The 17,026-nt window shown below is 45.8% G+C and overlaps 1 protein-coding gene across 1 annotated transcript in view; it reads right to left on the bottom strand.

The window, feature by feature from the left end:
• MAML2 (mastermind like transcriptional coactivator 2) overlaps positions 1-17,026 on the bottom strand; it is a 211,751-nt gene that overhangs the window by 5,559 nt on the left and 189,166 nt on the right. Inside the window, 2 exon segments of the mRNA XM_075727657.1 lie at positions 976-1,087; positions 4,673-4,876. Of these exon segments, the coding sequence (XP_075583772.1) occupies positions 976-1,087; positions 4,673-4,876 (316 nt within the window).

Below are 17,026 nucleotides of genomic sequence, written 5' to 3'. Positions count from 1 at the left end.
GAGTCAACAGTTATGGAAAACCAAACCAACCAAACCATCTTTTTTTTTTTTCTTCTCAGTGTGTTGTATACAAAGATATACTAGAAGGTAAGGGATCCTTTTTATATTTAAATGCATAGATGCTCTTTAGTGTAAAGAACATCCTTTGATCCCATCTGCTGCATTTCCCCCCACCTCCTCTCTCTCCCCAGCATCTTTTCCTTACTCCTTTGCTCTCAGAGCAGCCTCCAGCTAACCAGCAAGGTGAACAGCATGAAAACCCAAACAGGCAGTCCTGTGCTCACAAGACTAGACTCTCCAAGAAGTTGAGGGCTCAAGAGCTGAAACCAAGGACTAGTCCTGAAGTGTTGGGCATTTTCTCCCCTGGGCGGTTCTGGCTGAAATCAGGGGCTTTGACCCTACTATTTGACTGATCTGTTGAAATGCTGCTTGTAGAGCAGCACTGAGGCCATGACTGTGGCATATTAAACAGACCAAAAGTTCAGATGATCGCTCTGGTTGCCGTCATAAGAGATACTTAAAAATCAGTATGAGGTTCGCACACTGTACCTGAACTGCCATTCAAAGGGATGGATGGTTCTTATCTCAGTCTCTGAAGCAAGATATACCACATACATGAGAGAAGCATCTGGATAGAGTGAGGTTGCATAGTGACACCTTTGTATCAAGTATTTGGGTGCACTGCCTCAGGCAGTGCTAATGGGAGGGCCACCTCCTTCCCTGTGCCTGAGACATGCAGCATCAGCCTGGATGAACCACCAGCTGGGTCTCCAGATCATGTACCAGCACTTCTCAGTGGCGGGGGCAGTAAGGTAAATAGCAGAGGAGAGCAGGAGCCACCACTCACTGCCTCTGTGGTGATGTAAGTGGATACCCAGAAAATCAGGCCCTTGTTATCAGTGCATACATGGCTCTTCTAGATGGTCTTCCAGCTGGAAGGAAGGAAACAGTTTCATTTAGCACATGGACACTTACCAGGATATTGATTTGCTTGTTGCATGTTGACCACATTCCTTCTTTGGTCTTTATAATCTGGTGGTGGTCGTGTCAAATGTCTGTTCAGCTGATCTTGTGGAGTGATTTTCTCCTAGAGGATTAGAGTAGAAATATATTAATTTGCTTTTCATTATGCTTTTGTGGCTCTGTGTTTTGCCCGCCTCTTTCTTTTCTCAGTATGTACAAAGCTGAAGTGTGGCTTCCGTTCACCCTGTCTGGTCGACAGGAGAGGCAGCTGTGAACATCTGCCATCATCCACTGAAGGCTGTATGGAAACCTTTCTGCTGGTTGTGTTGTGTTTGAGTCTGGTCTAACTTTCCTTAAAATCACTGAGAGCTGCTCAGCCTTTGCGAACATTGGCCATGCCTGCACTACAATACACAGTGTCCTCCGATGTCTGCACCATCTTGCTCACCATGCTCATCAGACTGAGGGCCCTGATGGTTCCTCATGGCTCGCTCCCTGTCTGTGCAGCTGCGTTTGCTTTCAGAAAAAGCACAGAGGCAGACCAAACACCCAGGTCTAACCCAAATACAGAGCCAGAATGCAGCTGTGGAGCAACGAAGGTCCAGACCTACAAGGTCCACACCCACCACTTGGCTGCATCAGTGTTCATCAACCCATTTCACCCATTCTGACTTCTCAGCGTGCACAGATGGTGAAGGGCATTTCAGCTTGTCATCCTCAACCCCAGCCATGCCCATCCCTCACTCTGTCCTTCCTCCTACCCTGGAGGAGCTCCCACAAAAATCAGCAAAACCCATTGCTTTGTCCTCCCCGGTGCCTCTCCTCACCAGGGATGCCAGCAGGACACACAGCCAAGGTTTAGCAAGGACAGTGATGTGCTGGGCTGGTTGGTTTTCATGCCACTCACCACTGCCCTGTGCTTCCCCATACACGCATGTGATGCTCTCATTCCTCTTACACTAGAGTGCAAGCACTGAGGGAGGGACAGCGGGGAAAGATTGCAGAAAAAGCCTTTTAGTGGGGGAGATTTTTTTATTTTGGGGCTGCAGAGACACAGCTCTGGTGAAGGGAAGATAGAAATCCAAGTCCTTGAACTGAAATCTGACTAACTGCCCTGTGTTCATAGAATCATAGAATCATAGAATCGTTTAGGTTGGAAAAGACCTTTAAGATCATCCAGTCCAACCATTAACCTACACTACCAAGTCTACTCTAAGCCAATCAAGGGTAGACTAGACTAAACCATGTCCCCTAGTGCCACATCTACCCATTTTTTGAACACTTCCAGGGATGGGGACTCCACCACCTCTCTGGGCAGCCTGTTCCAATGCTTGACTACCCTTTCCATAAAGAAATTTTTCCTAATTTCCAACCTAAACCTCCCCTGGCGCAGCTTGAGCCCATTTCCTCTCGTCCTATCGCTAACTACATGGGAGAAGAGACCAACACCCACCTCACTACAACCTCCTTTCAGGGACCGATAAGGTCTCCCCTCAGCCTCCTCTTCTCCAGGCTAAACAACCCCAGTTCCCTCAGCCGCTCCTCATAAGGCCTGTGCTCCAGACCCTTCACCAGCCTTGTTGCCCTTCTCTGATCGGGAAAGCGCAGGCACCAGAGTCAATGCCAAATCGTCAGCATTACTGTGACTTGATGCCTCCAGAGTGCTACTGCCTGCCCACGAGCAACAAATCCTCGGGATACATGGCCCCACGGCAGGAAAATGTGGGTTTGACCACCTCAGCCACTGGTAAGGCTTTGCCGGTGCACGTGTGCCTCCTGGAGTCATGCTTACTGGGCAGCTGCTGGGCAGGCTTCACCCCTTCTCTGCAATGTGTCTGGCTTTCGTGGTTGGCTGCTAGAATGGCAAACTGGGTGTCAGTGTGAAAAAGAGTCAGGCCCTGGCTGGTGTTGGATGTCCATCGGAGTAACTGGGGGATCCTCTGCCTGAAAACAGCACACACACAGACCTTCTCGCAAAAAATCTGTTTTTTCTTCTGCCAGGAGCACTTTAAAACACTGGGATAAGACCCTTTCTTGCGGTATTTAGGCATTTCTGTAATGCACTCTGGGAGTGAGGGGTCTGATTAAGATTTATAAGGCTCATTTTAACATACCACTCGACCTGAGCCCTTATGAAGAAGATGGACAAGTTATCTCCCAGGAAATCCCTGCAATACATGTAAAAACTGTAGGCAGGCTTTGTGCGTATTTCTATGAATGTGATACAAAAGCAAATGCAAGCAGATCAAAAAACTACATTCTACAGAGTGATTTTGATTTTTATTTTACTTATTTTTAAGAAAAGCTACATGAGCAATTAACTTTCTGTTCTGCTAAAGATTCTGACATAAAACTGCAGCATTTTGAGCTGACTTGAAACTTCAGTTTTCTTCTGCATAAATTAAAAAGTCAACAAATATTTCCCTCATAGGACAAATGAAATCCTTAATTTCAAACTTTTGGAATGGAAGTAAATTTGTAAACAAAAAGTTATTCTCTATAAAAAACTGAATAATTTTTTTTAAAACATCCCCACAAAACCATGAATGTTTTACCACTTCTGTGTTGTTCTTTAATTACTGAATGGTATTCACTAAATGTGTCAGTATTTCTGAGTCTACATCTTTATAGAGAAAAGAAAGTTTTGGATTCAGAATGTCAGGCCAGCATGAACGGGTCTGCCCTGTAGGCTGAGAGATGCAGGTTGAGGTAAAAAAGCCACAGGCTCGGGGTCTGCTGTCATTGCAGCCTGGGGGAAGCAAAGCAGGTGGTGGTGTCACCCCCACCCTTCCCCAGAATCCTCCCTGCAGCCCTTCCCTAGTTGCCGCAGGGCACCTGTGTTGCTTTCTGCCTACCCCAAGGACATGCCAAGCTCAGCTCCTCTTCTAGGACTTCTCTCTTCTGCATGGTTTGGGAAGCAGGACTACGAAGGAATGGAGAGTACGAGGATACAGAGGGCACGTGCTACTGTCTGGGCAGCGGGGACTCCCCCCCATTGCACTGGCCATGGGTGATGGGCCATGAAGCACCTTCAGCTGAATCAGTTTGTGCATTATCAATGGCAATGCCAGTTTAGTGGAACAAAACCGATGGGTTCTAGTATTTATCACTCCCAACAAGACCACAAATATCCCCCACGCCTCATAAAATGACCAGAAACTCCCAGCTGGTCTCTCAGACACCAAGGGAGAGAGAAGAACTGGTTACAAATATTTGGAAATGCAAAAAGAAAAACAGAGAAAGGAGGACTCATGTATGATCCCACCCAAGCACACAAACTTGTGTTGAATACTAAGATCGATGTACCTGATCCTTGTTTACACCCAGGCACTTTATACCATGCTGTCTAGGTTGCAGAGCCTGGAATTCAACTTTCCTCTGTGGTCGAACTAGCGTAGCAGTGCACCTTAGCTTATCTTGCAAAGCAAACTACTAACAATATTCTTATGCCTCAAATTAAGCATATGCTTAGACTGTTCTCATAATGAAACCACAGTAGCTCAGATATTTGAGTTGTTTCATATAAACTGAAGAAGATTTCAGAAAGGCTTAGCAAAATACTGAAAAATATGAGGCACCCTCTAGAAGGTCTAGGCATTGCCAAAATGACCTCAAAGTTTTGGGGGCTTTCTTCCCTCTGTCTTAGCTTTCTTTTCTATTGTTTCTATGATAATCTTTTCCATGTAAAATAAGGAATTGGAAAACTTACGGCTTCTGCCAACATCTGCTGCTGTAGAAGGAGTTGTTTTTGCTCCATCATTTGCCGTTGCAGAGCCTGTTTCTTTTCCATCAGTTGCTGATTCAACATTGATTGCTGGGATGAGTTCATGTAACCACTTCCAGTGTTTGGATTTGAGCAAGAACTGGAGCTTGGAGTGGGGCCAGCTCCCTGGCCTACCACAGAGTGTTGATCCTGAAACAGAAGAAATGGCTCGTGAAGGATGAAAATAATAACAAGCATCAAGAAAAGGAAATAATCCTTTTTATGCAATTAGCTCAAGTACGGGACACAGCCCACAGACTCTCAGGACCAGCGACCGATACAAAGGCTTTGACAAAATAAGGAGTGGATTGAGTAACTTCATCGCTCATGGAAGACTCTGAAAACATGCCAGGTGGTTCCAGTGGAAAACCTCAGTGCTGTACCAGGAGCTTGGGAAATGTTAACAGAAGTAATGGAACCATCCTTGGGATCTTTCAGGAAACTTGCATCGGGCCGTATGGCAGTTTGTTTGACCACAAGGGAAGAAACTCGGCGTCTGCTGGTTCCTACCATCTGGCAAGCAGCAGCAAGAAGTTACAGACTCACTGCTAGAAGTGGCATCTATTCTTAGAAAATACAGAAGAGGTAAGTTGTTACTTTGCAGTAGGGTGAGTGGTGCCGCTTTCATTTGTCCCGTCACCTCCCTGACAAGAGCAATCTCTGAGAGACTGCTAATTGTCTCCCATTAGCGGCAGGATTAAATAGGCTTAGAGTTTATCAACTTCCTTGGTAAAACAAATGTGTAACTGGACAGGACTTTGAAGAGGGCTTTAGGGTCTCCCTGGTCTTTGTGGTGGATCTAGCTCTGCTTCCTCTTCCCTGTGTGCAGCTTCATGAGAAAGGAATGGCAGAAAGTAATCTCAGGGAGCAACAAGGAAGGTACTTGGGAACTCAGACCACGCACATACAGGATGAGAATGAACATGGGATGACAATATGCTGCTCATTTTCTTTTACCCATGGTTTGCCTTGACAGCAATATGTTTTCTGTCTACTTGCTCCACCACTGTTTGGTACTTGGACCTTTACCAAATGTAGGAAATAGTTTTCTCAGTCCACACACACAAATGTGTTATCCCACAAAAGTATTCAGCCTATGTTGGATCACTTGATAGTCAGGTATTCCTTAGCTGCCCAGCTGCAAAGAAAATAGGAGACACTGGAAAGGTCACAAGAGTCATGAGAAACATCAGTTTTCTGACTCCACTTTGTTGCAATTCACCCTAGGAACCAAACCGCTTAATTCTGTATAACCGTAATATATCAGTGTATTTGCTCCACAACATAGGAATCCCCAACAGCAGCACTGGTGCTCCCTGTTATACAGCGGTTCTCTCAATACTGAGGTGTAGTCCCGAGGTCTGGTCTGTTACCTAAGTAGAGCTCTCCTCCATGGCCATTGCCTCCCATGGCATCCAGGGAAATACGGGCTGACCAACAGCGAAGCAAGGACTGGCCAGGCATAGCCAACTCACGCCCTGAAGACAGTGGAGCACTGAAGCTCATCACTTTGCAAACTCCAGGAAAGCTCATTTCTGTGCCTTAGTTTTTGCACACACTCCCCCAAACAATAACACAGCCACAGACACACACACACTACAAACTAATCCAACTTATCTTTCTACCATCTGGCATGGAAGAAACACAATGATTGTTATGGGTATTTCTATTTTAAAATAATTCTGTGGCTTTTAGATGGGGCCACACGAGTGTGTAGCTAGCTAGATAAAGTATTTGACGTCTGTTACTGAAATAAAACCCATGACTTTCTTCTGGAGCCACCTGCAGCCCCCAAGGCAGTGTTACAAACCCACCCTTCAAAATTTATTGGGCTCTCACACAATTATATCCCGCACACTTTCTTTCAGTTCCAGAAGGAATCCAGGATTGCTCGGCACTGCCACATTTTTCAGCCCTTATGTTAGCTGCAAGATAGAAAATACCTCCTCTCAACAGATCTGTTTGCCAAGTTGTTGCGCAAACTTTTTTGTCTTTCTTAAAATATTTTGAAAAGAAAAATATGTTTCAATAAATTGGCTTTGACTTCTATATTCAAATGACAACTCTAGCTTGAGCCCAGCCACATGTTACATCCATTAATAGAATTCATCTGTTGTGTTTTTGCACAGATAATGCAGGCTCCCCCAAATGCGCTTTCATAGTCCTGCATAAAAAAAACCCCCAACAAAGTCCAACTTTTTCTCTCCCTCATCCCCTGCCAGCCCATATAAGCTGTGGGGAGGGATTTTGTTTTAAGATAAACCGCGTACTGTCCATTCAAGATACCTATCAAAGAAAGCTCTTCTGTAATAGCAATTGGCACAAAACACCAGCTGCTTGGCAAACAGGCCCTGAGAAAACAGTATAAATCATCAACTTGGAGCCAGTTTGGGTTTTTTTTGCATTTGGTCCTTTCTCTGCTGTTCATGAAATGTTAGTGTGAGCCTATGAATCTACGATGTGTTACTTCTCCTGCCTGCTGATCGTCCATCAGCAGTGATGTGATGGGAGAAGGAAGACCAGTTTCCTAATAAATCAGGGGATCAGCTGCACGGCAGTTTGACCCTTTGTGAACTGGTGCTATCGAGCCTTACTCTCACCCCACGCTTGCATCACTGCAAATCAGAAGGCAGAAGGGCTACACTGCTGCCAGGGACGTGGGGCTCTGCCCCTGTGCTTAGATAAAGCACGCTTTCCGACATCCCTGCCAGGGAACGGGAGATTTGGGTTGGAGCTACCCTGCTTTCATTGAACCATTTCATCCTGCTCTAAGCCTGGCTTTACTGCCGCAGCTTTACTACGATTCCACATATCTAAAGCTGCTGGTGGCCTTTTGAACTTCATTCCTCGGTTCCCATGCCTGCGGTTTACGCACTTTAACTTTAGAAACACCTGACCAAAGAAAGCCCGGAGTGGGACATACGTGTCCCCTCGCCCATGGGAGCCTCTGCCCAGCATCTTGCCTGCATGGTGCCTTGCCTGCACGGTGACACACACCTTCTTTTCCCTGCATGGGGAAGGTAACCCTCTCCCCACTTTGCCTCCCAAGAGGTGATGTGACGGGGGAGCACATCCCCAAGCCAGCCAGGCGTTAGGGATGGGCTGGAAGCATCACACCTCTGACAGGTACAAGTGTCAGTCTGGGTTTGCCCCCAGCTCCCGCTCCACTTGCTGCCACCTCTCATGCACGCTGCATCCCTCCAGCCACGCAGACGAGCTGCAGCCCTTGCAGGGACATGCCTTGGTGCCAGCTGGGGCAGGGGCAGCAGGCAAGGGCTGAGCTAGTGTTCACCAAGCACCACAAACCCCATCTGCTTTGCTGGTGCCGAAACTCCAGCACAGTGGTGCTCTAGGTGCAAAGCAGGCACATTGCATCCCATTCTCTGATGTTACAGTGAAATATAAAACCTACGAGAAGCAGGAAGAGTGTCAGAAGCAGTGAAATCTCCTCAGAGCTGGTAGCACAGCTGAGGTTTTGTTCATAAGCATCACAAAGAACATTATGCTCAAATGTTTAAATTAGCAGTAAATCAAAACATTTAAGACTGAGTTTGCCTTGCACTATCCCTGCTGGAGCTGACTTGTGTTCATAGAGATGAAGGGAGGTTTTGCCCTCTAACACACATAAGGACTTTCCAAAATCCCTTCCCTTCCCTTCCCTTCCCTTCCCTTCCCTTCCCTTCCCTTCCCTTCCCTTCCCTTCCCTTCCCTTCCCTTCCCTTCCCTTCCCTTCCCTTCCCTTCCCTGCCCTGCCCTGCCCTGCCCTGCCCTGCCCTGCCCTGCCCTGCCCTGCCCTCCTCTCCTCTCCTCTCCTCTCCTCTCCTCTCCTCTCCTCTCCTCTCCTCTCCTCTCCTCTCCTCTCCTCTCCTCTCCTCTCCTCTCCTCTCCTCTCCTCTCCTCTCCTCTCCTCTCCTCTCCTCTCCTCTCCTCTCCTCTCCTCTCCCTTTCTCTCCAAAGCTTGTCAGGAGCCCCTGAAAGCCTTTTGCAAACTTGCGTTTCTAAATTCCTAGTTCAGGAGCGGTTTAGGGACACTTGGCTGGAAAAGGATGTGCAAACCTTTTGCCTCTTTCTCCTGCAAATGCCTTGAGTTGATGAATAATTTTGGTGGGACAGAAGGGAAACAATGATCAATTTTTTACTCAACCACAATGCCCTCAGAGGCTGTTTGCTTCCCAGCCAGGAGTGCTGGCATCTGTGTCACAGGATGGGCTTCTGCTTCTTGCAGATTTTCCCTCAAAAGTGAGGGCGGGACAGATTTTTTCCACCTTTCTGTTCCTCTGTGGGGCAGCTCATTCTGTTCCCAGTGTCAGCTCAGGAGTGACAGTGCTGACTTTTGCTCTCCTTTTGCATTAGTTCTGGTTTAAAGAAACAATGAATTAAAAGAAAAAAGTAAAAGGCTTCAAATTCTCTCACTGAAACCTGCTCAGCAATGGATGCTGTGTAAAGTTTTGTTCAACCTGTGCATGTCATTCCCACTGAGGAGCAGTTTGATTCAGTTGCATTAATTGGCATCACAGGCTATTTAGAGTGAGGATGGTGGAGATCAAGGCACCTCTGTGGATTTCCTGCTCTTAAATCAGGGACTGGTGGCTGTCCTGACACTATGAGTTTCTCAAGGGCATTATGCTTTGGCTGCAAACCACCCTGGGCACTGAGCAGGAGGAGGAGGAGTACTCCAAGGAGTGGCTCACAGAAGTCCTGCCACACTGTTTTGGGCAAAGCCCAGACCCCTGTGACCCCCTTGTGTGAACCTCCACAGCCTCAGCTGGCATGCTGCTTTCCACAGCCAGAAATTGGAGTTCTCAAGTGGCCCCTGGGGCCAAGCATGGAGCAGTACCAGTTTTATTCAGAAGAGCTGATCTCACTCATAGAATCATAGAATCATTTAGGTTGGAAAAGACTCTTAAGATCATCGGGTCCAACCATAAACCTAACACTGCCAAGTCCACCACTAAACCATGTCCCTAAGCGCCACGTCTACACATCTTTTAAATACCTCCAGGAATGGTGACTCAACCACTTCCCTGGGCAGCCTGTTCCAATGTTTGACAATCTTTTTGGTGAAGAAATTTTTTCCTAATATCCAATCTAAACCTCCCCCAGTGCAACTTGGGGCCATTTCTTCTCGTCCTATCCCTTGTTACTTGGGAAAAGAGACCGACACCCACCTCGCTACAACCTCCTTTCAGGTAGTTGTAGAGAGCAATAAGGTCTCCCGCGAGCCTCCTTTTCTCCAGGCTAAACAAGCCGCAGTTCCCTCAGCCACTCCTCATAAGACCTGTGCTCCAGACCCTTCACCAGCTTTGTCGCTCTTCCTTCATGCAACTTTAGGAAGCCAAGCATGGGGTGCTCCATCCAATTGCCAGTCCCAGCACCTGCCAGCCCCCTTCTGAGCCACCTCTTTTCTGCTACATCTAATGCAAGCAGAAACACCCATTTCTGCTAAACACTGGGGTTCCCATGGACATCGGGACTTCAAACACTCCCTGCCCGTGTCCTTGCCTCAGACAAAAAAGCAAAACTACAGCAGGACCGTGGCAGAGTGCTGGACGAGTAAGAACTCTTTTAGCTATAGTGAAAAAGCTAAAGAGTTTTTGTATTTTTAGGAATAACTCCCACTGTTGACTGGAGCGTGGAGGGCTGTTTTTGGTGCCAGTGTACACTGCGAGAGCCCCAAGTAGTTCCTGAGGTTATGCTGATTTGCAACAGCTGAGGATCTGACCTACGTATCAGTGCTGGAAACAACACAGACTGGGCAGAAACACAGCCAATCCAATTCTCCTTTGCCTCGTTGCTTGTTCAGCCCAATAGGGGTGCAAAAAAGGTCTTCTTGAGCACCTCAAACTCATTCAACAGTTTTGCATATCTGGAACATACAGCGTAAAAGTGAGCCTCCTCTAAGTTTAGGTCTCTAACCAAAAACTTAGATCAGATTCTCTCTAAACTGCCTGCTGGAGCTCACCCTTCACTATACAGACGAACAGGGCTGTATAATTAGGCTCTAGAGGTCTAATTTAGGCAACTAAGTTATGAGCCCAGATTTGATGATAGCAACATTCCCTTACACTCCTAACTTTATATGCTTGTAGTCACACCTGAGTAAGACGCCTGGAAGAGCGAGTGTGAACACCCCTTGATCTGCCAAGCACTAGCAGATCGCTTTCTAAGGATGTTGTATAGAGTGACCTAAAAGCCTCTAAAGTTAATCATGCAGAAGATACTGCTATAGGTTGAATTTCTCCTAATACCCTGCCAGAGACTAGTTTTATGCATTCCAGCAAGATCACATTCATATGTATAAACAGCATTTGAAAACCCTGAATATTGCAAGATCCCAAGACCTGTTTTTCCTGTGTCTAACATCCAGAGATACAGCCGGGTGAAGACTGCAAAATATTTCCCTTCAGTAATTTTGTGGAGGGTTTGTAAGAAGTTGGCTCAGCCACATGAGACCATCTTCTGTGTTTTTCTCCTGTGAACATCTGAGCTCTCAGGACAAAAATTTCAGGGCCAACCATGTTTCCAAGGCACATACACAAGGAATCACGGATGCTAGCATTTGCAATTTCACAAGCCCAGGCTGTCTGCCAGAAATACTTGTGCCTTCATCCAACCAGGGAAAAGAAGCAAATGCTGTGTCACTCCAACAAACTGAACAATGGAGCTCGAAGAGGAAATAGGGACGAATCCCTTCAGATACTACAGAGCTGGAAATGATCATGACAGTAGGGAGCACACACCTGATACCTGCAGCCTCACGAGTGGGAGTCACCCACTGGAGTGATAGGTTTGGATATGAAGTGATGCAGCAGATACTCAAGATGCAAAGGGATATGTACTTCAGCACACCCAACTGCTGCAGCTCTCACTGGGAGACCCAGGGAGGCCACGCTTTTTAAAAGGCCAGTTTTCTGCACATACTGAAAGTCAGGTGGACCTCAGAAATATTTTCAGACCTCAGCTATTTTCAGAAATAGCTAATTCTCCTGCTACTCAGTATTGCAGAAGTGTATATGGAAAAAGAGTAAAGAACAGACGCTGTGCACAATCTCCTAGGTAAAAATGGGTGATCAAATACCTCAAAGGAGCCAATCCCCACTTCCCGTGAGAAACCACAAGCAAGAAAGATTTTGACAGATAGTTATTTGTGCGGTTCTTAATAGAAATCTTTTTTAGCACTTTGCCTTCTCAGCACCGACAAGAAAGCTGCTCACTCCTGAGATATCCTTGTGAACTGATTTTCAGCCATTAGTGATTTATTTGCAGCCTTGCCATAAACCCTTGCCAGAAAGCTGCACAGCTCTATAGCCACTAGCAGGCACTCTTATTACAACGTTCCCACTCCAACTCCTTAAACTTGGTCAAAATGGGAGCTGCATCTCCCAGGGACCGAGGCTCAGATTCACCACTTGCACAATCACATAGCAACAGACCCAGGAACAGTGCCTCATTACGAGCCTTGTCCGACAATCAAGTCTTTAACGAGAACAAAGGTTGACAGTGATTAATCATTAAGCAGTTTCTTGTTCCTTGCTGCACGTGTTGGAGGCAGCCTCCTGCCGAGGCAGTCTGGCAGATTTCCTGTCTGCGCTATACCAGCGCCCATGTCCGGACACACAGAGATGTCTTTTCCCAAAGCCAAGCTCACAGATGAACGTTTTGTCTCCGTTTCTGAGCACGGCAAATTCAGAATGCATGTGCATTCTGCAAAAATAATAAACCCTCCGCTGTACATCTGATGGCTGTATATTCAGGCAAAATGACCTAAAGGGGATTTGTTCACGTCAGAAATTTTCCCGGAGACTTCAAGGATGGAGCGTTAGTATTTTACCATGTTGCACCGTGATGAACTTTTAATGGGATCTTCTGGCATAATGTATATATGAAGGTCTCCATTTTAGAAAGATTTTGTTTATTTGCAATGAAAATAACATGCATGTGTTGAAAGTTCAACAGAGGAGGTTATTGTGAAACGTCTGCATCAGAAGAGGAATGTTGGCTCCATCGAAGTCGATGGCAAAACTCCAGCTGACTTCAGCGGGGCTAGAATTTCCTCCCAGGTCTCCATCCAGCCACAGGGGCACAGTGGCACCCTTGGCTTGGAGTGACCTCAGTGTACAACTTCTGGACAAGATACTTACTTGGTTCAGAGAGACACTAGCAAAGAGCCTCCGTTAATATACCTGGGCAAAGACTGTCCTGAGATCTGTACAGAGCGCTGGTTTCAAATGCCTCATGTGCTCTAACTTATATTGAAATACGTATGTCAATAAGCATGAATGATGAAGACTCCTGTCAGGTTTTTGACAAGATCAGACACATACTGATTTGTTCTACTTTAGCATTATCATTTCCAGTGGCTGTAATATGCAATACCCACATTGCAACAAGCCAAACCCTTTAGTTTATCATCACACAATTGCAGGAAACCAAATTAGAGAGGTTTAAGAAACCGCCACTCCTCCAGCTAGAACAAGAGCTGGTGTGAGTGGACCTCTTTTGCCTAGTACTTCAGGACAAGGTACGTGCATGCTCACAGGCTCTGTGTCTCCACTAAGGAGTGGTAATTTCCAGCTGAGGCAGTGAAAACTTCCTAAACTGACTGAATGAAACACTTGTGATTATCTGTCTGTATCTTCAGTGTGGGCATATATTATCTGTGGATATGTATACTTTATTCATTTAAATGTTCTTGTCTCGTTGCCATATGTTTATTATCTTTCCCAAAAATTATCTAGCCTGAGGTTGTTGATACAGAGCATGGAAAATTTCAGCCCACTTAGAAAAACTATAAGCAATCAAAACCAGGGTCTTGTAAGAGGAAGTATTGGGTGAATTCAGTAATAGGTGGCAGTCTCATACATATGTGGTTCTATTTAAATGTCCAGTTTATGGAGCAGTGCTAAAAATGACACTGAAGTCTTACATATAACAAGCTTGCATATAACATGTGTCTTTTTTGCCATACCATCCTTACGCCTCATCCTCATGTTTCCCTCCCTGCAGCAACTCTGACAGTCCCGCTAACCCAAGGGCATGTGGGCAACATACAGAGGAGTGTGGTCCAGAGGTCTCCAAGCTTGGGGAGACCTGGGCAGCAAAGACCGCATGGAGTACTGCCAAGTGAACTAGCTAAGTGTGGAATATTTATTCTCAAAGGCCACCATTTGTTTTCAAAGATAAACCATGCTGAGGGACATTGAGCTGAGGGACGTTTAGCTCACGAGGACGCTGTGTGAACAAAGCCATCTTCCCGACCTGAACCCGCCCAGTGTTGTCACTGTAAGATCAGGTCGACACTAGTGCTGCATTTGCAAAACCATTACTTGCTAACAGGTCTAATGGAAATAAATACACTAAAACAGTCTGCGCCTTTTCGTCTCGATCATAAACACTAATGCAAAATTCTATAGGCAATTACTGTAATTTATTTACCCTCTTGATTTCCAGGCTATTCTCTAGTTTCCTCAGCTTTTCCCACTGGCATTTATGTAGGTTTTCTTTGCACCTTCCATATCCCTCCTCATATAGGATTCACCCTCCCTATTAATTGTCTGCAGTTTAAACACATTTGTGTCACTTCTAAAGAACAACCACAAAAAATGGAAAAAAAAAAAGAGGGATGATGACATAATGTGAAAATTTTCCTCAAGCAATAAAAGAAAGCAAAGCAAACACCATAAAATGCCAGTTTTTCTGTGGGAGGGTATGAGGGAGCAGGCAACCTGAACAAAATATTTAATGAAGAAAGAAAAAATAATGAAACACAAAGAACAACAACAACAACAGAAAAACCACATCACTGGAACCAAACACTTGAATACAAATGGGCACAACATGGGCGACATGACTGTCAGAGACACATATTAAGATCAAGGCCCTCCTGCTTAGACTACACAGCAAGAACACGAGCATCCTTAAACTGGAGCCTCCTGGGATCTGCTTTCTAAACCAACAGCTCTGAATTCTGATGGAAAACAATGCTGAATACTGAAAAGCAATGTGTGAAGAATGGCTCTGACCTGTATCTCTCTGTGTAGATTAAAGCCTTGGGTGGGACACGTGGTGGGACTGGATCTCTTTGTTTCAAGTTGGCTGTCCCAGGACAATGACTGATGCTAACCGAAATCAGCATCTGGGGCTGGGGACAAAGTGTCACTGGCTGCAGAAGGTGTGGGGGGGGACAACAAATCGTTTCCCTACTGTGACAGCCCATGGTGCTGGTGCAAGAGCACAACACAGGGTTCAACGGAGCAGGTATGACTGCCCATCTGCTCGGTTCTAAATGAGTCCCTAGCACACAACCTCAACAGTGGTCTTCCCTCTTCCTGCTGAAGGGCTGTCTCCTTTTATAATGATTGCTGTCTTTCTTATAAACCAACTTAATCTGATGGCTGTTAACTTGTGAGAATTGACATAAACTTTAGCATCCTGCCATCCCCTCTCGCTCTCTTGATGAATGTGATAAATGATGCCAGTGGCCACAGCAGCCTGAGGGTTTGACAAATCTACCTATCCTTCATCTGTCTGTGCCAACAGCAGTTTCATTAAAATGTGAAAACACCAGGTTTCCTGAAGAGCACTCCCAGGATTTGCCTCATTTTTCACAGTCAACTCAAGATGTAGGAAGAAATGTGGTTTTATCAGGTATCCCAGAAGCTCTGAATACCTCTTCTCTGAGGAATAACAGAGTTAGACAGAGCTCACCCACTTCCACTCTCAGCCCTGCAGAGTTTAGCTCTTTGCCTGGCCAGATCCCCATCATGGGAATTTATCTGCTGCCTCACTGCCCCTCTGGTAGCATTACTAGTCATGGAAATGATGCATGGTGGTTACTTTTTTTATCTAGTTTCAGAAAAAAAAGGTTAATCAAAGGTGGCAGAAGGCCACTGCCACTGTATAATGGCACAAGCCCTCCAAGGAGAGCCTGGCATCTCACTGAGCTCAAACAAAGGTGCAACTGCACTTGGATATAGTGAGTTGTTTCTTCTGTTCTTTATCTGCAACCTTTAGAAAGCTGAAATGGAGCCAGCTACAGAGGTCAGAATAGCTCAATCCACCAGGGACTAGTCCTGCCTCGGACAGCATGCCTGGGAGGAATTATCTGAGGAAAGGCTTCCTTAAATCAGATGAAGTCAAAAAGAATTATACTTCTGGCATTTATTTAAGTTATTTACTGCCCAAATCTTGCAGCGTGGGAAAGAATAACAGAGTATCCAGGGCCTGCCATATTCCAGCTATCAGATAGCGGCTCCGAAGAATGGGAAGATTGGTGCCAACAAAAACCTTCGTGGACTTCTTCTGCTCATTTCACATTATTCTTGTGCAAGAGCAGTGAAAACCTGTTTTGCATCCCCGTTTTTAAACAGACCTACTCACATATGGAAAAGAACAGGTGGACAGGGTATCACCATCCTGTTTTCTTTCTGTGAGCAGGAGAAAGCGCAAATGCAATTGCCTGTGTCTACAAATCATCCTCAAATTATGTTGTGGTGTATCCCACAGTTTGGGAAACAGTAAAGGTCAGTAGCCCACAGTGCAAGGACTAGGGCTCTCTGATTAGCTTGTTACACTCATGCTGTGCCCCCTGCCAGACAAGCCCTGGGCTTTGCTGAGGGGGACACAGCGTTGTCTTCTGCCAGGCCCTGCAAAGAGGCATCAGGAAGATGCAAGTTCTGCCCCTGTCTTTGCAGGGAGGCGGAACTTGGTCCATGGTTTGAAGAGTGTCCTGACCTCTCTCTTTTCTCTCATTGTTTTATCTAACACGACTTCTTAATTAAGTTATCACGAGTGCTAGTAAGCATGTCCTGGCACCAAAAGGTTCTCTTTTCTGCTGCTAAATGTGGCCGTAGCTACCTGTTTTGTTCCAGTTTTCCATGTTCCTACTATTCTGTCTGGAGAGGCCCTTGGGTCCTTGTTTCACGTGTCAGCAAAAATGCAGATGAAGGAAACTTCATTGTGAACTTTGCTTTCTTGAATGTATAGCCTGGCTTCGACTGGCACTCAGCCTCTAATGCCCATGGGGAGGCATTATTTCAGCACCCTCCCCACTGCTGTTGTGTTCTCTACACCAGCCCTTTCCTCCTTAGTCTCACAGCACATACTAAAAATATGTAAGTAGTATTATTTTAAGAAGCAATTGATACAGAAATCCCTTGTTAACATTACATTGCTCAGCTTTTCTCCAACAATTTGGAGAAATTGAATGCAATCCATGAACAAGACAGCAAGCAGACTTGAGAATGAAGATGTTCAGCACCCTGTTGGTTGCAGTCACACAATTTAATAAACACATAAACT

The sequence above is a fragment of the Pelecanus crispus genome, chromosome 1 (assembly GCF_030463565.1).
Source record: "Pelecanus crispus isolate bPelCri1 chromosome 1, bPelCri1.pri, whole genome shotgun sequence".
Lineage (NCBI taxonomy): Eukaryota > Metazoa > Chordata > Aves > Pelecaniformes > Pelecanidae > Pelecanus > Pelecanus crispus.
The sequence above is the reverse complement of the archived record's forward strand: the minus strand, read 5'-3'. Positions and strand labels throughout refer to the sequence as shown.